The sequence below is a fragment of the Solanum dulcamara genome, chromosome 7, assembly GCF_947179165.1.
Source record: "Solanum dulcamara chromosome 7, daSolDulc1.2, whole genome shotgun sequence".
Taxonomy (NCBI): domain Eukaryota; kingdom Viridiplantae; phylum Streptophyta; class Magnoliopsida; order Solanales; family Solanaceae; genus Solanum; species Solanum dulcamara.
In genome coordinates, this window is record NC_077243.1 from 6473600 (window position 1) to 6498723 (window position 25124).

Genomic DNA, 25124 nt, shown 5'->3' on the forward strand with positions numbered 1-25124 from the left:
ACTTCCCTCATTCAGCTAGATAATTAAATATGATAATTAAAGAGGGTTTAGAATTTCCACTATTAAGGATTTTAATTATATAGAAAGAAACGGCTGAATTAAAGAAGCTAATTAAATGAGGCAGCCAAAGCTGAGATTGCAACAGTTGCAAGAAAGCTAGATAAAGTAGAGAGTATTGGAGAATGTGAAGAATAGAAGCCTCTTGGAAAAATATAAATTCAAGGACTTGCTTTATGCTAAACTCTACTTTAGATTCTAGAATTCCAATCTAAAAAACAAAAATGGCAGTCTTGGTTCCTTGTGCTTAATGAGTTTCTCTTTATGCTTTTCTTTGCTCTCATCTTTAATTTAGATTGTGCAAATTTCTCTCCATTCAAAATTCTTGGACCTTGTCAAGCATATTACTCTTTCCTTCTTTATTTTTCTTGATTACCCATGTGGACCATCTTTTTTTTCACTTTTCCTTTTTCCTTTTTCTTATTCTCAGATTCAGAATTTGTTCTTCTTCATCTTGCCCTTTGTTATGTGTTGTCTCAATCCCCCGAAAGAATTTGTTCCTCGCATATTAATAAGGTTTTGAAGGGGAGTCTTGGAGCAACGATAAAGTTGTCTCTATGTCATGGGTTCAAACCATGAAAATAACCATCAAAATAGATTGTCTACGCCACATCCCTTAAAGTGCGGTCCTTTCCAGGACCCTGTGTAAAAATATAGGATGCTTTGTGCACCAGCTAACCTTCATAATAATAAGGTTCTCTCAATTCATGAACATGGACGCTTACTTCAAACCAATTGTAAATTCCAACTTCAGAAAACAGGACAATTATTTAATAAATATGATCAAGAGCTTCAGGAAATATTTAGAAGTATGACAGAACTTCGCTGGAACACTTCATATAAATATTTCCATGATTAGGAAATAAAAATATCTCAGAAATTGGCCCTTAACTGAGGTTTTGTTAAACCAATTACGAAGATATATTGCATGTCTGTACTATTAAGACACCACCATTCGTATCTGATGTCCTATAAACATCTTACGCTGGTTCAACTCTAAATTTAAGAAATTAACCAACAGGTATATAACAGAACCAATCCAGCTCAAATCAGTGGTGCCAAAACATGACAGAAAGTATAGCAAACAATTAAGTACGGTAAATACTAAATGAAGCCGAACGGAACAGTAAACCATATTGATAAGAATAAACAATGTACATGATATGAAGATATGGTATCTCCAAATTCAAAGCAGATAAATTAGCTGCTATGGTTTTTTTTACATGTTCAAGCATTAATGAAATATTGAACAAATGGAAACACTTTCAGCCTCCGCATCACTCCAAATTTGGCAGGGCTAAGATACAACTAATACATAGAAAGGAAAAAAAGAACCTCTATCCTCTTAAGCTTGTGCAACTTACAAAAGTACAATGCCATTATCAGTAACAACTTTTTAACATGCCAGCTGAGCAAAGCCATTTATACTAGTTCCGGAGGAGGAGCTGCGACCTGGCCGGTTGGTGTTGCAACATGGGTAGTTGGGTTTGCTGGTGTTGCTGAAGGTTCTGCTGCCTGTGCAGGTCCTGGTGCTATTGTTACATGCAAGCCCCTATGTTGTCCTGCCTGCAGCATGAAAGCAACTTCTGCTGCCGCTAGTACTGCTGCCTCCTGTGTTGAAGAAAAGACGAAGAATAAACATCCAGAAAAATAACAAACACAAAATAAAAATAAAAACGAATGAGTGAACTAGCATGAACTTTTATTTTGTCAGTTTTGATGCATGAAAAAAACAACTTTCAGACCATGTCAAAATGAATAACGGAGTTCTAAGTAGGAGTATCAAAGTATCTAATATTCGGTGTGGCCTCAGACGAGGATTAACTTTTTTAATAAGATTTATATACTTAGAGACTACATAAAAAGTAATACACTGCAATATATATAAAATCACAAATATTTGAAGATGTTTAAAATAAAACGTAGTCAAAGAAAAGCTGCTTGATTTCCCAAATAGTATGAATTTCGTATAAAATGGGACAGAAAAAGTTACAGTAGTTGTTTCTTTTTTCTTCTTTTTTTTCATTTGTTGTTAATCAAAGTTAAATTTATAAGTGCAAGCAAATTAGCATGACTTAACTCCCACAGCTAGAGCAAGTAGTGAATTTTAAGGGGTTGTTTGATTGGGAACAAGTTATCCCATGATTAATTATCCTAAGATTAGCTATCCTGGAATAAGTTATCCCACTATGTATATGGGATAACTTATCTCATCACTATGGTATAAATGGTGGGATAAGTTATCCCAAACTTGACAACCAAACAAGACAACAAAATTTTATTCCATGACTATTTATTTTTATCCCTCGTTCAACATGCCCTTAAATATCCAACTTGGTTCTCATGATAAGATCACATAAGTTCCAACATGTTACGTAATTAAAATTTACTTTATGTGCGTACAAAGTGCTGACATCTATCAGCAGAACCTAAAATCTCACAACTGGAAGTGACAGTGGTGGGCACAATCACACTGGACATATAACCAATTATTTATTGGGACTTGCATCAAAATCAACATGAAAGCAAAAAGTGGGATGCAAAGTATAAACCAGGAAAATAGAGGTAAGACCATCAAGATAAACTTGGAATTGTTTGGAAGTTGGGATGTGTAACAGTGAGAACAAATTTATTGGGAAAAGTACAAAGAGCAAATGAGGTATTTCTTCCATACAAGAGGACTTCTTCAGTGACCAGATGTTTTAGTGAGGTATCTAAAAACAAATATCCTTGCATGAGGTATTTCATTCATGCGGGGTGAACATGACTTCTCCATGTTTTAGCTAGAACACTCTGTATTGACGTATTAAACTATGACTAGGATTGTAGGTCTTGAATGTTTCTGAAAGAGAGTCCACAGAGTTCCCATAATTAGAGCAATGATCCAATTCGCTCAATTTATTATATACATGTGCATGGATGGAGCATTAGTCAACCATTACAACTAAACAAAAAATCGTTTGATCTGCACCACAAGGATTTTGATTTTTGCAAAAATGCCAAGTTATCATCAAATTAGCAAGTATGAAGATTTGACATGTTAATAGCCATTTACAGATTATGAAAAACAATAGAAATCTATATAAGGCTCTAACCTGTCTTTGCCTTCGACGCTGCATGACACTGATAGCCCAAGCCATGATGTAGCAAGGTAGAAGAAAACCAGCAGCACGGAGTAAGAAAAGCTGTGTCAAAGAATCAACCAGATCAGTGATCCCACGCGATTCATGTATCATAGCCTCATCATATCGAGCAACATATGGAAAGATGATTTCACTGTATGATTCACTCACCGAGAAAAAGGCAGAAACATCATCATCATCGCCATCACCATTTCCGATGGTCACAGCATGCCTCAATAATAAAAGGGCCATTAACTGCAGGAACACAATGCATTATTCTTTGTTTATCCAGAAACCGAGATAAGCTCAAAATATAATATTAATAGATTGCATGGGCAAAAAGAAAAGGTAAATATTGAAAGGAAAATTCCCCTAGTTTCTCTATTTTGCTTCTGGGGAGAACTTTCAACAAATTTAGACAATAAAGTGAAGGTCATTTATGATCCATTCAACCAGTCGGAAAGGACAAAAAGGCAATACAAACAAGGAAGGGAATATAAGCAGATAAGAGGAGAACACAAGCATGAACTGTAGCATGAGACCCTTCCTTATCAAAAGAAGAAAAAAGCATGAGACCTTGCACTGCCCTCTCTCTTACTAGTGCTGCAGTTTCATGCAGGGAAAACTATTGTAGCATGTGCATGAAACTATACATAAAATAGGGTGGGATGAGTTTTTTTTCCCGGTAATGGAAGGGCGCAGTTGATATTATTTCCATTTTGAGCATTCATTAAGCATGACTCCTAAGAAAGGAAGATTCTCATTTTTCTCATTTTCAAGAAGGGAGGGAGTGTCATAATTCAAAGATAAATGTGCCCAAGAAAATTGTATCACCACTTCTCTCAATGAAGTATGAACTCCCAAGTTTCTTCTCAAGTCACCATTAGGTCACTACTTAAAGATGAAAATTCATGTACCATACGGTCAAGGTTAAACCCCACCTCCACCCAAAAGGAGAATGTTGAATCTGCTGGTGCATCATCTTCCATAAGAAAAAATTAATAATGCATACCTCACATTACCACTAGCCTGCATTTAGCAAATGATTTTAGTAACATAAAGGAATAGCAGTTGCTTACAATTAAAGCAGCAGAACGGCAAAATGCAGCTCCACTGGCACTTGAATCAGCATATTCGTCATAGTCAGCCTCCAAGAGATGGCGCTCTGCAGCTGCCATTGCAAGAAGCCGAGGATCATGTAAGTCAAGCTGAGTACCAGCTACTGTCCAGCCCCCACTGCAAGGCAATCCATGTGGACAAATCCATCAGTGGCAGAAAAGAGAAGAAAAAAAAATTCAAGATTAAGAATGTGAGATGACATGCTGATCATGTTAGATTGTTCTCAATAAAGACGTTGACAGCTAAGCTGGCACCAAAGAAAAGGTTACATCAGATTATAAATCAAAATTTCAGCAGCAAGAGCCTATATATATACTGTTAAAACTGACCTGCCTCAAAATATAATAATTAAAACATATTTTAAGTATATCCAAAAGAGGGGGAAAAGGTTTATGGCAGTTCAGTTCGTCATATACTGTTCTTGTTGCGCCAAGAAAAATAATTTCATGTCAATGATGCTGAATTTTCACTTTTTTGAGATGGTATATTCCAGTGTATATATAGACATCAGCACAAAAACTGTACTGGTAACCAAAGTGGAGTGACTACATCAGATCACCAAAAAAGAAAAGGCAAACAAAAACCTTGCTCGTCTTACAAGGAGACTAAGACAACTATGATTGCCTCAGGATCATCTATGTATTCAGATTTGCACCAAAAACTAAAAAGATGAATACAATTTCTCTTAATCTTCTATAAATTGCTACTTGTATCACTTTAGCTACAAACATAGAACAACAAAACTGAACCGGGAATTGGAATCATCGCTAGATATTGAACATATTGGTAATGCAGAGTTCATGGTCATAGACAATGGACAAGGATTTGACTCTCCGTTATCTAACATACGATTAAATTCCTTTATTTTTTTTGCTGAAAGCATGAAGTACAGTTGAGCTTGTTCAGGACTTCATGAATTGCACAGTACATTGACCTATTCTTGCGTTCATGAACAAAACGCAGGTTCACTTACAAATTAGTTCAGAGAGATTTTTTTTTGTTTCTTTCTAATTCAGCCGTTCAGAGAGAAGGTGTGAAGACAGTAAGATCGTCCATTCCGTGGTCTATTTCCTCTTTTTTCATTTCTCTTCTTTGTTGGGATATTGGTGGCAGTGTCAGAGTGTAGAAAAGATACAGATAAAAGCATACTTGGAAAAGTAAACACCAAATTCAGAATATTAATATATCTGTTCCATAGATTGTGGAAATGCTTGGATAAATATATCAAATTTGGTATGCACAAAGACGATAATCACGATTTCAACCAACCTCATGTCAATGGCAATATCTTCAGAAAGAGAAGGCGGTGGTGGAGCAGTATAGCCGGGTTGGTAAGGCTGCATGTTATAGAGTTTTCAAAGTCAACATATAGTTTTTTTATGAAATAAGTGAGCCTTAACTAGAAACTCTTTTAGCACTTATTCATTAACATATTCTAAAGTCCCAATTACTTATATTTCTGAAGGGAAAAATGCATCAACTAATTACTGCATAAGGTGAGTTATATCTCTCTCCAAATCAAATACTCTCTGTGCCTATGCAAAACCATGCTATTTCTTTATCCCTCCCTCCCTTGCTCTTTTCAAGCTCATTTGGCTAAAAGTACCTTTGTGATGGGGAGAGGCAAATCATGAAGCATCAGCACTCAAAATGCAAACAAGTATTAACAGATAGAAGAAAGGACCTGATGGCAAATCTCACAAATTATATCACCCTTCTCATTGCACCACCGCTGAACACATTTCCTATGAGCATACTGGATTTTGTAACAAAGACACAGAAAAGAAAAAAGAGGAGATTAATTAGAACAAAAGACAAGTCCATGCACGTAAAAAGACCTTTGACATGAAGTTGCAGCACAGACGTAATCAGTAAAATCATTCCTCAGCTTTCTAGCAGCTAAAATCAGTAAACTAGACCACCCTTTACACAAACAAATCAAAATATTCAATGTGATTGAATTTCAAGATGAAAGACATGAATGATAAGCGGGTTGTAAAATGACGAATAATGAAAATGTCAAGTTCTTGAGAAGAGAAACTTGAGAAAAGAAGATGGCATTACAGACACATATTTATTACATGCACAAGCAACATTTAGCAGCAACTTGAATAAGAGAGCGAAAATTAAACTTCACAAATTTAACCTTTAAGCTGCCATTGCAGCTACAAGGAATCTCCAAATTCTTCGGGCTATCTTCTTCCTGGCAAATTCGGCATTCCACAGTCTGAAGTAATGGCTCATCTTCGCCTCCGGCTTCTGTTTCTTCATCCTCCTTATTAGCAGTGCCATAGGCATATTGAACTGCTGTATGAGAGCAAGAAATTCCCCCTGAGGATCCTGTATCCTCTGACCCTTGCATAGAGTGCAAAGATTCAGGTATGATAAGACGATCAACACACAAAGCCAAGTGTTCTCCCATTAGCAGTTCACCCACGTATCCTAAAATAAACAAACATGGTCAGCGTAGCAAGAAAAGAAAGGAATTTGTTACACCTCCATATAGCCTAGTGCAAGGTTGTGACCCTTTCTATCACACAAGAGAAACAGTTCATAAAAAGCCTATTATTGATTTCCCTCCCCCCCCCCCCCACCCAAGTTTCTCCTCACAAGGTTTAGCCTTTTGTCCACTGGTATAAATACCCAAATGCCATATTCAAGTTTGAATCGTTAACAAGCAGATTTCCAAAACCCAACAAAAGCATAAGTACAATCAAGAGATATGGCTTTTACTAATAAGATCAACTGTAAGCTAACTACTAATATTTCTTTTGATTTTCTCTTTTCTTTTTTCCTGCAATAGATAACGAACTATGAATATAGGAAAGTCAAAATTCAGGGAATTTTCAAGCTATCCCATTTTGTATAGTTGAACTCTTCAACACAAAGTAGTTGCTTGTTGCTATAAACTGATACCGTATGCCCTTTTGTTGACTTTTTACAAAACAAAAGAAATACCCAATTGGAAAAACTAAAGAAAACTGCATTTGAAAAACTTCCGATTCCCGAGTTTCAACACAAAATATACTGGGTAAGATAATTCTAAAACATAACCAGCTTTGAAGATCAAAGCATAACCATTTTAATCAATTTCATCGTAATAGAAACAAGAACCCAAAAACTGAAACCGATTAACTCACCGCAACGAAAAATCTTGAACCCGGAACAAGAAAAATAACAATCTGATATGGAAAAAAAAAATAAAGAGAATTGGCGTACCTGAAAATGTAAATTGTTGATAGATTTTGGTTTTCTGAGAATTTGTAGGAGTGGTTTCCTTTTCTGAGAGAAGAAATAGTTGTAACTAGTCTTCCGTTTTCGGCCTTTGCTTGCAAATTTTGATTATCAAAGTAGTAATCATCTATACAAGTCTTCTCTTGGACTATATCGACACTAATTGCGGGACCGCTAAAACCATACAACGGCGTCGTTTATGGAAGTCCCAATATCACTCTTTTAATAGTCGGCATCCCAGAAATTACTCTGCTAATTACCCAAGTTTACTCGGCTACGTCACAACTTATGTCATACGGCTACCAAATTTAAAAAGTAAATAAGTATTTAAAATTGTGTTCTATATTCTTTTTATAATAACAGCGTCTATAGTGTAATTTCACAAATAAAATTTGAAAAAATTATTTCTAAATTTATAGGGATTAAAAAGGTTGTTTATGATAAAAATAAAACCACAAATAAATTATCATGAAAAAAAGGAAGTTTCGTCCTTAATTAAGGGGAAATCCACTTTTCTTTTTCATTCCTCACTACATTTTATAAGAACTAAGCTAATGATTTCAGTTTACCACCTTTAACGGTCTCAAAATATGTAAGATTTAAATATTTAAGATCCGAATTTGAGAAATCCTAAAATTTTATTTTCTCATATTAAACATGATTTTGAAACAATCTAAACCCTAAATGACCCAAAAAAAACTTAAATATCTTCTTTTGATGTATTTGAGATTTTTAATTAACTAATTTTTGGATACATTCGATAAAAATGAAACAATACGAAATAGTTTTAGTAGTTTATATGTTGTATAATTTTATTTTATTATCCATAAGAAGTTATTTATCTTTAATTTGATAATAAGATTTTCAGTAGTCATAAAAAAAATGACTTGATGAATAAATATTTGAGAAGAAGTTATGAAAGAACGTAATAACAAGAATTCTATATAATATAATATACATGTGTTTAATTAGATATATTAAATTTTTTACCAAATAACAATAATTAAATTTATATGTAATCTCTAATTTTAAAGAAAAGACATATAATACATACGCATTGGTTTCTTCGAAGTAACAAGTGTAAGAAGCACTTAGAGAGTATTTTGGACAGCGTCAATTGTTTGAGTTTGAACATATTTGACTTTTTTGATTGCCTAGACCAAATTAAACATGACAACTATACAAATAAATTAATTAACAAAACTCCCTAGACTATTTTCACGCGCAAAGCCACACTATTTGTCCACGTTTGTACGAAAAGTTCATTAGAAAGAAAAGGATACAAAAAGTGTGAATACTTTTGTATTTTAAATTATGATGTGATATAATGACTTTGTAAAAAGGAATAGGTCATGATTCAAATGAATTTTAATTAGAAGAGCTAAAGATAATGGACATATTCCTTTCTAGAAGACACATGTTATAGGTAATAGGTAGGTTAAAAATAAAAAATATCTTAGTGTAAGATATTTTCTTTCTGATTTCCCCCATATAATCCTAATCCACTTTGAAAGGATTCTGGGGTTGGGGGCTGTGAAAGGAGAAAATATGACAAAGAAACAAGACCTAATAATTAAAAAGTACACGTGCATATGTTTTCTAGTAGAGTTTGTCATTTAACACTAATTAATTCTCACATTAATGAATATTTTTAGAAAAAATGCGAGTATGCTTATTCACAGCCAACGCTATAAAATAAAATAGTGCTTTTTATGCTAATTAAACTGAATCGAACCCTCATAGACAAATAAAAATTTTAATAATCAATTAATTAAGCTATTAAAATTTTAGGCCAATTGAATCTCTTAGATGATACTTTGTGCCAATTATCTATATAGTCTTTTGCTAAATTGGTCCCTTTTTGAGCAAGGATACATTTTACAATGAATGATTGTTCTCACAACAGTTGATATGTCTACCTTTTAGCCCAATGAGAAAAATGATGGGCCTTCCTTGACATTCAGCAAACTGAATAACTTTACATTACGAATGGCCATGTAATTATTTATGAGTTCCAAAATAAAATTCCAATGATCTACAAATGTAAAATAAAAGATATAGCAAAATGATTCGATAACGCTTGAAAGGTCTAAAAGTGTTGGTAAATTATACTAATTCATTCTCTTCCAAAAGATTTTTTCCTTTACAAATAAATAAATGAAGAAGTAAAAAAATCAAGATCTTGGTGTAGACATTTAAAATTTATAGGGTTTAAATTAGAAAAGAAAATACGTTACACAGCAAATTAAGGCCCTATATTAATTCAAAATAGTGGTAGTTTAATTTATTTTTTTATAATTTATTTTCACATTAAAAAAATACTACCACTAAATAGTTTTAAAATATTGACCAAAACTTAATTAGCAGTCCAAATGGCTATTTGTCAAATTCTTCCACAGCTTGCAAAGTATCCATAATCCGACTTGATCAGTTAAGTCGGGTCAAAAAGCCCGCTGTTTACAGTTTTTAAACTCTAAAGCTACAATTAGGTTTTTTTTTCCCCGAAAATTTCAAGTTGGCAGCTCTCAGCTATGGCGGAGACTGAACCTGTAGCCAACGAAGCCCTATCAATGGCCGAGAAAGAAGAAACTTCCGTTCAGAAGATGGACGTTGAAGTTCCAGCTGCCGATGATTCGGCGGATAACGGCGGCTCGAAGCGTCCAAGGGAGGCGGGAGACAAGCCGGAGGATGAAGAGAATGGAGACGATACGAAGAAAGCGAGAGTCGACCAGTCTGTAGAAGAGGAAAAGAAAGATGTGTCCGTCCCAGTTAGCGTGGGGTCTAAGAGTTTCCTTTCCTCCGTGGAGATGTTCGACTACTTTTACAAACTCCTTCATTCCTGGTCTCTCAATCTCAATCTCAACAAGGTTAAAAACCACTCAATTTGCTTTATGTCTTATCTATAAACATGTCAATAATATATCACATTTTCACAAATTTAGCTGATTTTTTATGTTGTCATTATTGTACAAAGCAAGATTTAGTTTTTACCCTTCTCCTGGATCCTCTGGCTTAGTTGATTATACTCGGGCATAGCTGAATCAGGAACTTTTTACATTTAAGATTCTGAATGTTCATTTCGTTGAAGCATCAAATTGTATTATATCGCACTTATATGGATGTTTCCGAATGTCTGCTGATTCATGGATAAGCTGTTATAATTTCTCTCCAAAAGATGCCTTTAAGTCTAAAGGCTTCAACACCTCGAGGTATTTGACTACATGTCTATTTTTTACCACAAACATCTAGCTGTAAGTATTAGTGTTAACTGGATTATCTTTTGGCTTCCTCTGATTATCTTATAATCTTTCCATGTAATAGTTTAGAATATGTAACCCAAGTTAGACTTGTTTACTTTGGAATAGGGATGATAATCTGTTTGATTTGGTTTTTGCTCGGAATTACTACATGTTCATCCTTGAGGTTTTTCTTTTTAGTATGCTCTCTTTCTTCCTATCAATGTCCATGTTCCTCAGAACTTTTCTTTTGGGCTCCAAATTTGAATTCACTGTACTTTCTTGCTTTTTGAACTTTTGTGGGGGTTCAGTTAGTATCTTTGTGGAAATTGTATTTTCTACTCATCTCATTTTTTTATAGAGCAAAATATGAAATATGTCCAAATACTCGCTCAGCAAAGTATATGATTTGTATTGATCATAACCTTACGTTGGAGAGGAGTTATTACTGCATAAGAATGTTGATTCTATAAGGATTCTCTATTGGAACTCTGATTGATTTTTCACGGATTTAAATTTTCTGAATTAAATCTCTGACCGAGTTGGAGATACTTGGAATACTACATTTATTACTTACATCTGAGCGCTTGATATGATGACCTTGATCACTTACATTTTGTTAGTTTGGTATTGCAGTATGAGCATATGGTGTTGCTTGACTTACTTAAGAAGGGTCATGCAGAACCAGAAAGGAAGATTGGTACAGGAGTTCGTGCTTTCCAAATCCGATTTCATCCACACTTCAAGAGTCGCTGCTTCTTTGTTGTTAGGGAGGACGATTCTGTGGATGATTTTAGCTTTAGGAAGTGTGTTGATCAGATACAACCCCTTCCAGCGAACATGCAAACAAAACATTATGCTAATGGTGGAAAAGGTGGCAGCGGTAGAGGAAGAGGAGGTGGATATGGGCGTGGTCGTTGAAGAGGAAGGAGGTCAAGATACTGAAACAGCCTACAGTAGATTGCCAGTTTATTCTGATCAGTCTTTTTAAGTCCTCTTTGATCCAAATTTTGGTCATATAAATCCATTATTCTGTAATGTTGACATGATGTTTTTGCTGGTTAGAGTTTTCACGGCAACATCCATATCTCACCAAAACCAGGTTAATTTGTTGAAAATGTCTGAGTCTGAGTAACCTTGTTGCTTGTCTGCTATTTTGAGTTTTGACCCATGAAACTATATCCCCCCCCCCCCCTCTCCTCCGCCTGTAGAACGTACAAACCTTTTATGGTCGTTTGGTTCAGAATAAGATTATCAAAGAACAATACCAAGATTTTAGTATAAATTTTATATGGGGATAATTGCAATCCCAAGTTTAATATGTTGATTGACGTAGAATGCAAATTACTTATCATATGTATGTTTAGTGAACAAAGAAAGAATAGTTCAATATCAGTAAAAATTAAAACCGTATCTAATGGGAAGGGGGAAAAATCAACTTATCCCAAGGTAACACTTTTTTGTTGGGCGTGGTCTGAAAAGAAGCAAATATCTAGGGGAATACTTACTGCCATAAATCAGTAACCTGGACTCTTAAATACTTCCATTAGTATAACAAATAAATGCTACAATAAGTAGCAGTAGCCCACCACTGCTGATTATCATTTGGGATAAGTAGAATAAATTCGACATTACACTCTTAGAGTGAATAATAAATAAATTTAATCGTAACTTCCCTAAGCGTTATAATATGATCCTAAATGAAACGAATGATGCAACATTAATTTTCTTATTTTATGAGTATGAATGATTGCTACGTTATATTATGAGTCTATTTTCAGTATACTGGGGGTCCCTACACATGACCACAGCTTTGCTTAAAAGTTAAAATTTCTCTAATCTATAAAATGGAAAACAAATAAAAGGAAAAGAAAAAAATAAGGAAAACAATGTTACAAATCAAAGTAAACTCTTAATAATTATATTGGGTGGGGGAATGTGCTTCAAATCATCTTGGTCATCTTACCCTGATGTTTACACTACATTAGAGTATTAATTTATCTTGATTAAATAAGATATAAATATATATCATGTATTTATTGATTTGATATAAAATTTGATATCATATTTTGCCAACAATTTTCCATTAAAAAGTGCATGGTAATAACTAAGATAGCTACTTGGTAAAATTTGGCATGTACACCCCCATCACATATTGAGGGCGAAGTTAGTGTGATGATTACGTATTCAACCAAATTCAATAACTTTAGTTCAAATTTTGAACTTGTAGTAAAAAATTTATTGAATATTTACTATATATTATTAATTTAGAACCTAGGAATTTAAAAGAATTAGGATTGTGAACCCATATACTTCTAATTCTTGCTCCGGTTTCTGTCCATATTAGTTGTCCGTATTATTAAAAGTAAATGTCCCAAATATTAGTCAATTTACAAAAACAAGAGAAAATTAATTATTATTTTTTGAAAGTGTAAACAAGTTTGTAAAGTTTCAAAATAAAATTAAGAAATATATTAGTAAAATTATCATTTTTAATTTTAATTTTTTAAAGATATGTGAAGAAAAAAATAAACAACTAATATGAGATGGATCTGAGAACAGCAACCACCAATACAACTCTCCCTTCAAAGTTGGAGTAAACTAATTGAGTAACAGAGAATTAGACTTCCTAGTCCCTGTGCAATGGAAAGTTCCCATGAATCTAATACTTATGTTATTTTTCTAATATCGACAGAACTACATTAAACTTTCTGTTACATCACAACTCGTTCTATAATATTTTCAAGGTGCTTTTATTTAATTTTCGACAACAATTTTATCCTTTAATGAAAATGGAGGATCAAATTCCAAAAAGAAATCATAATTACAAGTTTTTATCACAGGCGTACGTGGGTATAAAAAACACCAATCAATATCAACATTTGATGAATGTAATTAATTAATGGTAAACATGCATGCATAACGACGGCGCACGATTTCCAATGCATTAATTAATCCTAATAATTACTTTCACATAGTTTCACTTTTAATCCCTGCCTTATCTTGTCCCTCTCCCTACTCTAAAATAAACCTAAATTCATTTTTGATCTACTACATATAATTTCATGTCCATATCAAATATGGCAAGTGATCAATCAAACTTTGAAGTGATCATGACAAAGCAAGATAATCATCAAGACTTATTTTCCCTTCCCACACAACTCCCTTCTCTTGATGGTTTCAGGTAATTCATTTTAATTTTATCTACTTCAAGAAATTATTTTGTTCTCCTTTATTCCATGTGCCGGGAACCGTCACTACACTGTAGTGGTAAGACTCGCATACATACTATCCTCTCTAAATTTTATTTTGTAAAATTTCAATGAATATGTTAGTTGTTGTTATTCAATGTGTGGTCGTAAATATTCATATGTTACGTTTAAAAACAGTGAATTTTCAGGACACTACGCAATCGATTATCAGTATGATTTGTCTATTCAAGAAAATAGTGTTAATAATAATCCTTTGATGGAGATGGAATGCACTCTCGAAGATCCATTTTATTCATCTTTTTGTAGCCTTACCCCAGGTAATGGTCATATTTTATATTAATTAACTCGTAGTATTTTTTATTTATTGACTATTAATTTGTCAATGTTATGGGTGCAGGAGAGTTATGCTATGAGGAAATTGGAAATGGAATGAGCGGTGAATTTGGATTAAGTACCGAATTAATCGGAAATGGATACCACCAATTGTTGTTATGTGATAACATTAATCAACAAGAGATGATGGCTAATGATCGTGTTAATGAGGAAATTATTAATATAACGGAAAAAGAGAAGGATAATACAAGGGAAATTAGAGAGGAGATTAATAGTTCAAGAATGTTGTCTAGAGATACAATTTCAAAGTATTTTTACATGCCAATTACTCGAGCAGCAAAGGAGCTCAATATTGGGTTGACACTTTTGAAGAAAAGATGTAGGGATTTGGGAATTAGAAGGTGGCCTCATAGGAAGTTGATGAGTCTTCAGGCACTAATCAAGAATGTTAAGGTTAATTCACTCTCTCTTTACTCCCTTCGTTTCCTTCGTTCATGTGACAATGTTTTATTTCTACTTCATCTAAAAAAGTATGTTAAGGCTTACATACTCTATATAAACATGTTAATCTTGTTTCAGTTATGTAGTATTATGCAGAGGGAAAAAATTAGTTTATTTTCTTGTAGTGTACACGTACTTTTTAATAATTTTTTCTTTTGCTACAATATGTTACAATGATTTTTATAGATGAATTTAATTACTGTCCACTAAAGGTATGAAATAATTTTTTCAGTATTAAGTGATATTTACTTGTTGTAACATGTAATTTTCTTATTCAAGATTAGAAGCTTTTATATATATATAAAACAAATTAATAGAGTAAAGGACCTGAGTGAGTGTATAGAAGTTAAACTATATTATATATGAGGATGCAATATTTGCAGGAATTGGAGAAGGGAGGAGGAAATGAGATGGAACAAAAGTTGAAGGATGTGATAAAGCTATTAGAGAAAGAGAAGAAGAAGATGGAAGAAATTCCAGACATGGAACTTGAGGAGAAAACAAAGAGATTGAGACAAGCATGCTTTAAGGCTAACTACAAGAGGAGAAGGCTAATGTGTATGCCAGAATTACAGGCTTCTTTTGGTAGTTATTGCACTAACACTCCTACTGCTGCTCATGTAATTGCTAATGAAGAAGATGATGAAGAGATTAAGTCTCTTCTTGCTGATTGCTTCTCTTACAATAGTCCAACGTTGCATGACTGAACTTCTTCTTTTTTTTTGCGCAACAGTAATGTTATTATTAGCTTAGAAGGATGTTATAAAGTTATTTTGAGTGATTGTTTTGATCTTGAGATCAATTACTAATGTTTGTGCCTATAGAAGTAATTCTTCTTTAAACCATGCGTCATGCGTGTAATGCTTGTTGCAAGAAGTTAGTTTAATATTTCACTAATGACAGATTAGTTTATAGGGGGTGTCTCTTCATGTATTCATAATCGGCTTTAGTATATTTGTTACATACAAGGGTGTAACCGATAATCTTTCACGGATTCATGACTTCATATAATTAAGGGATTGTTCGATTGATCCTCTTAGAGAATTTATGTATTATTTTATACGAAAAAGAAAATAAATTAGTAAAATATATAATTGAACTCTAAATTACTAATTTTTTTTTGTATAATTCTAAAATGACTATAAGTATAGTATTGAGACTTTTTTATGTGTGTATGTGGACGTGGGTATGGGGAGGAGATAATTAGCATCAAGAGCCCGTTTGGATGGGCTTTAAATTGGTCAAAAACAACTTAAAGTCTCTTTTTAGCTTTTGGACGTGTTTGTCTAATGCTAACTTTAAGTCATAAAGTTTTTTTAAAGTCAGTCAAAAATAAAAAGTTAGGAATCCTAACTTTTTTTTTCTAAGTGCTTAAAGTCATTTTCTTTGATCATGGAAATTACTTTTATATCCCTTATATTTTAACTAAATTTCCAAACTACCATTTTTATTCTTGTAACCCTAAAATTTACATTATTTTCCTTATTTAAGCACTTTTATCCAAACACTCAACTGCTTATTTATAAAAATAACTTTCAGCATTTCAAAGTTCTAAAAACACTTCATACATAAAAGTTATTTTTTTTAAGCTCATCCAAACGGGCTCCAAATACTATTTATAAAACTTATCTTTTCTACGCCCACAAAGAGAAATAATTTTTCTACTCCATTTTAAAGTAAACTTTAAGAAAAATATATATTTTAAAATATTTGTCCAATCAATGAAGAAAAAAATCAGAACATATTTTCTCCTCCCTACCAAACGCACCCTCTAGTGTCCTCTTAAGTAGGAAGTTAAATATTATATACTCTTATCCCTTCATTTTAATTTGTTTATTTTAATTTGACTTTATTTAAGAAAGTAATTATTATTTTTGAAATCTTATGATTTTTAATTAATTAAAAAAATGTAAAATGTAGAAAATATTTTTTAATTGTATGATCTTAAATATACTATATGATAAATTAAAACTAAAAAGTTCAGAAAAAGGAAAATAATTTTTTTTTTGTTAGACAGACTAATAAAAAGTATGATAAATAAATTAAAATAAATAAGTTACTCTATGTATTAGGTACATACGGAGTGACTCGCATCAATCATATTTCACACCATATGTCACACCTTACGACTAATAATTACAAACTTTTTTCTTTATGAACTGTGGAGTGTTTTCACAACTATCACATTTCATACTATTTGACTAATAATTAATTGGATATGACAGATGGAATCCACTGCTTAAAAAAACGCACAAATGACTACCTTCGAGAACTTGAATTACTATCACAAAGACCAAAACAATATTAACATAAATTTATTTCACTTTTATAACAATGGACGATTTTTATTTAATTTGTATTTGTTATCTTTAATTGAAGAACCGAAACGATAGAATTTCGGCTGCGTCATCGGCATAGCAGGTTCAATGTGAATGAGCGTAAACTTTGTTAATTTAAGAAATATCTTAATCCACTGAAAGATTGTAATTATATGTTACAGTAGCAATAACAGTTCCACCATTGATTAAACAATGTTTATATATACTAGTTTCTTACTTGCGAGAATATCATCTAATTAGCTTAGAAGATTAATTATTAATCTGTAGTGCAAAAGATTACATTAGTCTTGTCAAAATGGAAATGACACAAAAGCTTGATTTATAATTGGAACTAATTTATATGTCCGTTAAACCAACTTTAAATTCGGTGACATGAAATTAGGATTAGGCTTTACAAATTTTTCTTGTTAAAAGATTGTTGTATTTCCAATCTACAATTATGCAGTAGAAACCTATCTTAATCTATTACTGCTATTTGACCTAAAGAAAAAAAAGGGAAAGAATCTGGTCATATTTTAATAACCTTCACTCAAAATGAACGGACTCACTTGCTCTACTTCTTAATATTGATAGAATTTATACTGCTAAGTGCTAGTTGGATTAGAGAATTAAAAAAATGGGGAAAAGAAAAATAAACATATCTTTTGACTTCTTTTTTTTGTTTACAATAGCTACTTATTAGGGTATTAATATATGAATGGTTTAAATTGAATTTGGATATGTCAAAATGGATTAAGATCCACCCAACAATTACACAAGATGGGTCAAATAATACTTTCTCTAATTCAATAATAAGTGAATTATTGAGATTTTTTCATAGTTTAAAATAAGTAATGTTTTCAAAGTTTAAGAGAATTGTTAGAACTTTTTTCTTTATATTTACACTTCATTTAATGAAATTTTTAACTACAACAATTCATTTAATATAGACTAGAGGGAGTAAGTCATAATTTAATTTGTCCAACTTTTACTAAATTTTAATTTTTCGTTAGTTATCTGATAATTGGTTTAATTACTAAACAAAACTAATAAAATTTATTTTTCTTTCTTAAAGCTCTGTTTAACATATTAAACAATAAAAGTTCTTAAAAATATTTTGACAAAATTCTTCATGAAAAAGTTGAACAAATATTTAGCCTTAATTCACCCCAAGTTTTAGAGCCTATTTGACATTAATGCTAAAAAACGATTTATTTTTAGAAACACTTTTTTTAAAAATAGCTTTTTAGAAAAGTGATTTTGAAACAAAATAATTTGTGTTTGATTTATTCATTTGAAAAGTGTTTTTGATAAGTATATTGTGTTTAACTATTTTAAAAAAAAAAAACTGCTTTTGAAAGTCAAATTACAAAAAAGGACAAGTATCAATGAACTTTTAATATTAAGATTATTTTATAAAGAGAAATTATTTTAAATATATATTATAAAATTTTAATTAAATTTTTATTTTTATTAAATTAAAATCTACATATTCAAATTTTCAATCAATATAATACATATAATTAAAAATATCAAGCAAAATAAATTTAAAAATCATTACACAAATAAAATCATTACATACGAAAATTTAACACAAAATAAATAAATATTAGAGATATATTGGTAAATATGTATATATGGTAGGGATATTTTAATCTTGAAAAAATTAATTTTCTGCTTCTACTTTTTTTAAGAAGAAGAAATTTTTAACTTCTTTCTAAAAGTAAAAAAACTATTTTTTGGTTTTATTTAAAAATGGTTTTACTGATTAGCCAAACAACTTAATATTTCAAAAAAATATTTTTTTCTAAAAATGAATGTTTTTAGTCTCTGAACAACAATGTCAAACAGACTCTTAAATAGACTAAATTTAAACATGTTAAAACAAATTGACTTAATAAATGAATTAGTCATTAATCTTACTCCCTTCGTTTCTATTTATTTGTCCAATATTTCCTAATTTAAATTTACTTTTTACTTGTCAATTTTGATAAATCAAGAAAATACAATTTGTTTTCTTCTTATTATACCCTCAATTTATTAATATTGAATTAATGTCTTTGAAAAATATGGTGAGTAAATATATTTAAAATTTTATCAATTAATAGGGATAAAATGATAAACTCAGGATACCAATTATTATTTTTTTAATAGGTGTGTCAAGTCAAAATTTGATAAATAAAAAGGAAGGAAGGTAGTATTAAATTTGAAGGAATTGGGAGGAATTATAATTTTGTGTGCTAATATTGTAACCTTTACCGTGTTGTTATTCAATTTGTATTGTTTTACCCAAAATAATGATCAAGTTGCTCCTTAATGTCATTCTCAAAATCACAATTAACTGAAAATGGAAATAAGTACAATTAACCACACATATTTAAATCCAAATTTACATATTAATTTGGTCAGAGTGAAAGAGGATACTAATTAGAGAATGAGAGCAATCTCTTCTCACCGTCTTCCTATATCCACCTTCCGTTGTCTCTCTTCTCATGCGGCGGCGCGTGTAGACAACCACCCACAACGCATTCCCGGACCCACAAATTTTACCACTCACTTCCATATGGAGAAACCCGAAGCTTTGATTTCGTTTATCAAGTCAACTTCTAGTAAGCCCCATTTGCTACAAATCCACGCCCATCTCATCCGCAAGTCTCTCTTTCAAGATTCAATTTTTTTCTCAGCTTTCTTATTTCGTCTTGCTCTCCCGCCATTGCATGATTTGGGTTATGCTTGTCGGGTATTTTCAAAATTTAGAAAACTCGATGTCTTCCAGTACAACGTCATGATTAGAGCTTACGGAATGAGTGATTCACCGGGAAATGGTTTTCTGTTGTATCAAGAAATGCTAAAGTCAGGTGTGTCACCCAATTCTCTAACATCTTCGTTCGTTACAAATTGTTGTATAAAGAGTGGGTCTTTATTTGGTGGGCTACAGATTCATGCTCGAATTTTAAGATATGGGCATCAATCTGATGGACGCCTGCTGACCACACTGATGGATTTTTATTCATCTAATGAGAAGTATACCGAAGCTTGCAAAGTGTTCGACGAAATGTCTCATAGAGATACAATCGCTTGGAATGTGTTGATTTCTTGCTACATGCGTAACCGACGAACTCGCGATGCTTTGCGTGTATTTGATATGATGCAGAGCTCGTATGATTGCCAGCCGGACGAGGTTAGTTGTTTGCTGTTACTTCAGGCTTGTGCGAATTTGAATGCATTGGCATTTGGTGAGGGAGTTCATAAGTATTGTGAAGAACATGGCTTTGACAAGGCAATGAATATCTGTAATGCACTTATAACTATGTACTCTCGATGTGGTTGTGTCGAAAATGCTTTTGAGGTGTTTAAGGGAATGACCGAGAAAGATGTCGTGTCTTGGACTGCAATGATATCGGGGTTGGCTAGCAACGGTTATGGCAGAGATGCAATTGAGGCATTTCGGGAGATGCAGAATGCAGGTGTTTCCCCTGATGATCAGACTTTCACTGGGGTTCTTTCTGCTTGCAGTCATTCTGGACTACTTGATGAGGGTAGGATGTTTTTCAATAGTATGAGCAAAGAGTTTGGGATTTCACCAAACATTCATCATTATGGGTGTGTGGTTGATCTAATGGGTCGTGCTGGTATGGTAGATGAAGCTTACAACCTTATAAATTCGATGAAGGTCAAACCAGATGCAACTATATGGAGGACTCTACTAGGAGCTTGTAGAATTCATCACCAAGCTGACCTAGGAGAACATGTCATTGAGCATTTGATTGAACTTAAAGCACAAGAAGCCGGAGATTATGTACTACTGTTGAATATTTATTCATCGCTTGGTGATTGGGGTAAGGTAATAAACGTGAGAAAAATGATGAAAGACAGGGGAATCCAAACCAACCCTGCTTGTAGTACTATTGAGTTCAGAGGAGAAATACATGAATTCGTTGCAAATGACTTTATGCATCCAAGAAAGACTGAAATTTACGAGATGCTGGACGAGATCAATCAGCAACTGAGGATAGCAGGATACGTTGCTGAGACAATGTCAGAGTTGCACAATGTGGGTACGGAAGAGAAGAAGATTGCATTATCATATCACAGTGAGAAATTGGCTATTGCTTTTGGGGTTCTATCTACTCCCCCTGGCACGTCAATTAGAGTTGCAAAAGACCTCCGGATTTGTGTTGATTGCCATAACTTTGCCAAGATATTGTCTGCAGTCTATAGTCGGGAAGTTGTTATTAGAGATCGGAACCGCTTCCATCATTTCAGAGAAGGTCGATGCTCGTGCAATGACTATTGGTAATTGTAAAATGTTTACCCAGTAAATTCTGGAGCAGAATGAAAGCTGGACTCGTAAAGATTTATCTTTTGAAAGGATGATGACAATGATATGCAATGTGGTGTATAGATCACACTTATAATATCAGAGTCAGGAGAACTCTAGCTGTACAGGAAAGAGAATTCCATTGTCAGCTGAATACAGATTGAAGCTAGATTTAACTAGACCCATAGGCAGAGAGAGAATCTATAATATATATCAAATAACAGGATGCAGTTGATTTTGCCATTAGTAAGTGTTGTGATTAGTATACTGGCTTAACTTTCCATGCTTATGGACTGAACTGAACGAGTTTCAAGCTGGGAAAATTGTTGAATTTGCTAGATGGAAGACAGTGGCTGCAAAAGGACTGTAATCAAAGGGATGTTTACATAGAACAAACGCAAACTGGCAAAGTGATTTATAATAAAATCTCGAAGGCCTTCTTATCGAAGGACTGTTCAATTCCTTCCCCATCCTCTTTCGTGTTAAATTTTTTCCATTAGCATCACATACTAGTCAAATGGATAGGATTTTTATCGAGTATGCCATTCTAGTTGGAAATTGTGATGTAGTTGCGGCAGGATGATCTTGTTCAGGTTGGGAGATTCGTTTTTGAAGTTTAGAAAGAATTGGCTTCCTATTTATGGAGGGGATTTTATTTTGTTACACTCATCTTGTTCAATATTGAAGAACGAAACAATTATTTCAATCAAATATGCCTCAATACCAATCAATTATTTTCCAAAAAAAAAAAAAAGTAGCTCTTACAAGTACAAACATTGAAAATAATCTGTGGTAAAATTCAATGTAAGACGCCAAAAATTGGGTAAGCAAAGTTAACACGGGTTTAAAATACTCACTTTTAGCATAACTAAGGTTGATTTAACAAGAAAGAACATAATAAGAGTGCCTCAACATCGTCACATAAAGAGTTTACATACCAGAAAGGAGATACAATTCTACAACACTATTGTTTGTTTCTCCGTAACAGAAGCACCTTTCAACTCAACTGCAAAACTGGAATTTGTTTATCATCATAAATTTTTCTAAATTACTTTATTCCTGTCATCATTTCTTCAGCTTGTAAATTTCTAAGCAGCTACAGGTTCTTTCTCAATAAAACCTGTACCCTTCTCAATGCTAGACTTCAATTCTGGCTTTAAAGCATCCAGAGCTTTCTGTTCATATTCAGTCAATCCTTGAAGGTCAGATGAAATCAAAGCCTCAACCCCATTCTTTCCTATTTTAATCCTTGAAGCAAAGAAGGGAAGCTCTGGTAGGTCAGACTGCACAAAAGCACACTCATAGACATCATTATCTCCATCAAGTGCGCGGAGAGAGGACTCAACAAATATTGCAGCAGTGTAAGCCATGGAAAGTGTAGCAGACCCTGCACTAGCCTTTGCCTCCACAACTTCTGTGCCAGCATTTTGAATCCTCACAGTTAGCTCCTGTACTTCTTCGTCAGTGAAAGTAGTTGATGGTTTTGTCTTTGATAACAATGGCAAAATGGTAATACCAGCATGGCCACCCACCACTGGGACATCTACGTCTATAAGCCTCAAATTTTTCTTCTGAGCAACAAATGTGTTTGCCCTGACTACATCTAGGGTGGTAAACCCAAAAAGTTTTTTAGGATCATAAACACCCTTTCGCTTCAACACCTCTGCTGCAATTGGCACTGTGGAGTTGACTGGATTGCTAATAATGTGGATAAATGCATCAGGGCAGTTATCAGCAACAGCCTCGACCAATGTCTTCACAATGTTTGCGTTAATGTTGAACAGGTCATCACGTGTCATACCTGGCTTTCTTGGAACACCAGCAGGTATGACCTCCACATTTACACCTTTCAAGCAGTTGGCCAATTCAGATGCTCCAGTGAAATCTGTAACTAGGGAAGGAGTGTTGCAGTGACTGAGATCAGCCGCAACTCCTTTGACATTAGCTCTATCATAAAGCTTCAGCTCTGAAACTAATGGTGACATCTTGACCAAAAGAGCCAAAGGTTGGCCAATACCACCGCTGGCTCCAAGATTAGCCTCTTTGTAAGATGCTTGAGGCTGAACACAAGTAACATATCCCTTGTTTTCTTTTTGGGCCTTTGGAGTAATAGATTGCTTAAGGACAGCAACACTTTCTTTCCCGAGAAAGGATGATTCTGATTCACAGCTTACAGTTGTCGCAGCCTCCAAACCACTGAAACTCCTAATGTTGTTTTTGGAGTTGAATTTCATACCAAAGGCTTTTGATTGTGATATTGAGCTCCCTTTGCAACCAAGAGATGTGGTTGAGCCGACTGATAAAGTAGTGCTGATGTTTCTGCCATTTCACACCCTGCAAAGCAGAAACGTGATGTTAATATTCTATCGATAATTCTTTAGTACATACCATACCACATCTGATGCATGAGGAAGAATCTTCCTTATCTGATACATAAAAACATGTGACATTGCATAAATAAAGAATCAGTAATGTGCTTCATTCAGTTTCCCATAATAGATAAACTTAGTGGCCTTATTTCAATTTGAGGTGCAGAATAGAATTCCTTTCAACAACATAAGAGAAGGAGGCAAGAATAAGTTTCTATCCAGCTTCCTCCAACTCCAGGCTTCTCTTCTCCTAGGAATCCTAACTTGGTATGCAAGCTCAAAAAAGCGATTTATGTTATGGCCACCGGCAAGCTACAGCAGGCACAAGAGCTTGGTTTGAAAGGTGACAACATCATATGTAAGAGCCGAAATAGGAGTAAAGGAAGGAGCCGTCTAAAAGGTGCACATCTAGTTAAATGAAATAGGCATCTCTTTCCTCAAGGAATCCAGGATATAACCGTCTCCCTCGAGATTATCACTTGAGGGATCTTAGTTCTAGTTTCTAAAACAATACTCAAGTACTAATTTTTTACTGTTTCGTAGCTTTATTATAACCTTGAGTATCACTTCCATTGTTCTCTTAACACTTCCTATTAACATCATTACCAAAATAATGCAAGATTTTGACACATAAGATATACTTTCCTGTTCTAGATTTAGTAATATAGGGAGTTATTAGCACTTTTCAGAAAAAATATTGCACTGAAAAGGATAGCCTTGTAAAGAGTAAAGTAGGAAGGAGAAAATCCTTTTATTTATTATCAAGAAATCACCGAGTGCCAATAGCTCAGAGTTTGACATCGAGATATGAGATTTGTTAATATGGTGCCTAAGGATATTCTGATACCTTAGTCTTTATTTATAGGCTAAGATTAGCTCATTTTGTAAGCTTCTAAGAATTGGGGAAGTTTTGATAGTTTATAAAATTGTGCGCCTTTCACTTTAAGAAGAAACAATACAACTTTTGAGATCTAAGAGCCCATTTGGATTGGCTCATAAGTAGCTGATAAGTTGTTTTCAGTTTTATTGAGTGCTTGGCTGACCAACTTAAAGTTATTTTGTGCTTAAAATAAACCCAAAAAAATAATTGGATTTGTTTGGCTTAATTTATCTAAGCATCTTATAAACTAAAAACAACTTACAAGCTGCTTAAAATGAGTTAATCCAAACAGACACTAAATTGCATGTCAACTTCAAATCAACCTGATATCAAATCATGGCCATGCAGGCTCTTAGAATAAGATGCAAACATGAATAGGGGGGGTATTTGTTTTGCAAAGATTGTAATTGCATAGATACAAC

The 25124-nt window shown here is 33.3% G+C and overlaps 5 protein-coding genes across 6 annotated transcripts; 3 read left to right on the top strand and 2 right to left on the bottom strand.

The window, feature by feature from the left end:
- Positions 1–1178: 1178 nt before the first annotated feature.
- On the bottom strand, positions 1179–7664 carry LOC129896308 (uncharacterized). Of its 2 annotated transcripts, XM_055972167.1 has the most exons (9): positions 7518–7664; positions 6445–6740; positions 5983–6054; positions 5568–5635; positions 4259–4415; positions 3351–3434; positions 3153–3242; positions 1451–1668; positions 1179–1392 (listed from the first exon to the last, which is right to left on the bottom strand). In XM_055972167.1, the coding sequence occupies exons 2-8, from the start codon at positions 6718–6720 to the stop codon at positions 1480–1482; spliced, it is 936 nt and encodes a 311-aa protein (XP_055828142.1). In that variant the 5' UTR covers positions 6721–6740; positions 7518–7664; the 3' UTR covers positions 1179–1392; positions 1451–1479. The 2 variants fall into 2 exon arrangements, with proteins under 2 accessions (XP_055828142.1, XP_055828143.1); XM_055972168.1 differs by lacking the exon at positions 5983–6054.
- A 2341-nt stretch (positions 7665–10005) lies between these two features.
- On the top strand, positions 10006–11945 carry LOC129896310 (protein EMBRYO DEFECTIVE 514-like). The gene is made up of 2 exons (XM_055972172.1): positions 10006–10399; positions 11405–11945. Exons 1-2 carry the CDS (start codon positions 10064–10066, stop codon positions 11687–11689), a joined length of 621 nt encoding a protein of 206 aa, XP_055828147.1. The 5' UTR covers positions 10006–10063; the 3' UTR covers positions 11690–11945.
- A 1903-nt stretch (positions 11946–13848) lies between these two features.
- On the top strand, positions 13849–15521 carry LOC129893957 (protein RKD2-like). The gene is made up of 4 exons (XM_055969411.1): positions 13849–13952; positions 14158–14297; positions 14378–14766; positions 15198–15521. The coding sequence occupies exons 1-4, from the start codon at positions 13849–13851 to the stop codon at positions 15519–15521; spliced, it is 957 nt and encodes a 318-aa protein (XP_055825386.1).
- A 3987-nt stretch (positions 15522–19508) lies between these two features.
- On the top strand, positions 19509–21940 carry LOC129896296 (pentatricopeptide repeat-containing protein At3g47530). The gene has a single exon (XM_055972155.1). The coding sequence runs from the start codon at positions 19567–19569 to the stop codon at positions 21430–21432; it is 1866 nt and encodes a 621-aa protein (XP_055828130.1). The 5' UTR covers positions 19509–19566; the 3' UTR covers positions 21433–21940.
- Positions 21941–22332: 392 nt separating this feature from the next.
- Positions 22333–24082, bottom strand: LOC129896303 (malate dehydrogenase, chloroplastic-like). The gene has a single exon (XM_055972163.1). The coding sequence runs from the start codon at positions 23685–23687 to the stop codon at positions 22542–22544; it is 1146 nt and encodes a 381-aa protein (XP_055828138.1). The 5' UTR covers positions 23688–24082; the 3' UTR covers positions 22333–22541.
- Between the last annotated feature and the right edge of the window lie 1042 nt (positions 24083–25124).

Coding starts and splice junctions, on each gene's coding strand:
- LOC129896310 (XM_055972172.1), top strand. CDS start 10,064: ATGGCGGAGACTGAACCTGTAGCCAACGAAGCCCTATCAATGGCCGAG. Junction 10,400..11,404: donor TCAATCTCAATCTCAACAAG/GTTAAAAACCAC, acceptor TTGGTATTGCAG/TATGAGCATATGGTGTTGCT.
- LOC129896308 (XM_055972167.1), bottom strand. CDS start 6,720: ATGGGAGAACACTTGGCTTTGTGTGTTGATCGTCTTATCATACCTGAA. Junction 6,055..6,444: donor GCTGCAATGGCAGCTTAAAG/GTTAAATTTGTG, acceptor TACAAAATCCAG/TATGCTCATAGGAAATGTGT. Junction 4,416..5,567: donor GATATTGCCATTGACATGAG/GTTGGTTGAAAT, acceptor ATTGCCTTGCAG/TGGGGGCTGGACAGTAGCTG.
- LOC129896303 (XM_055972163.1), bottom strand. CDS start 23,687: ATGAAATTCAACTCCAAAAACAACATTAGGAGTTTCAGTGGTTTGGAG.
- LOC129893957 (XM_055969411.1), top strand. CDS start 13,849: ATGGCAAGTGATCAATCAAACTTTGAAGTGATCATGACAAAGCAAGAT. Junction 13,953..14,157: donor CCTTCTCTTGATGGTTTCAG/GTAATTCATTTT, acceptor GTTTAAAAACAG/TGAATTTTCAGGACACTACG. Junction 14,298..14,377: donor TTTTTGTAGCCTTACCCCAG/GTAATGGTCATA, acceptor TTATGGGTGCAG/GAGAGTTATGCTATGAGGAA.
- LOC129896296 (XM_055972155.1), top strand. CDS start 19,567: ATGAGAGCAATCTCTTCTCACCGTCTTCCTATATCCACCTTCCGTTGT.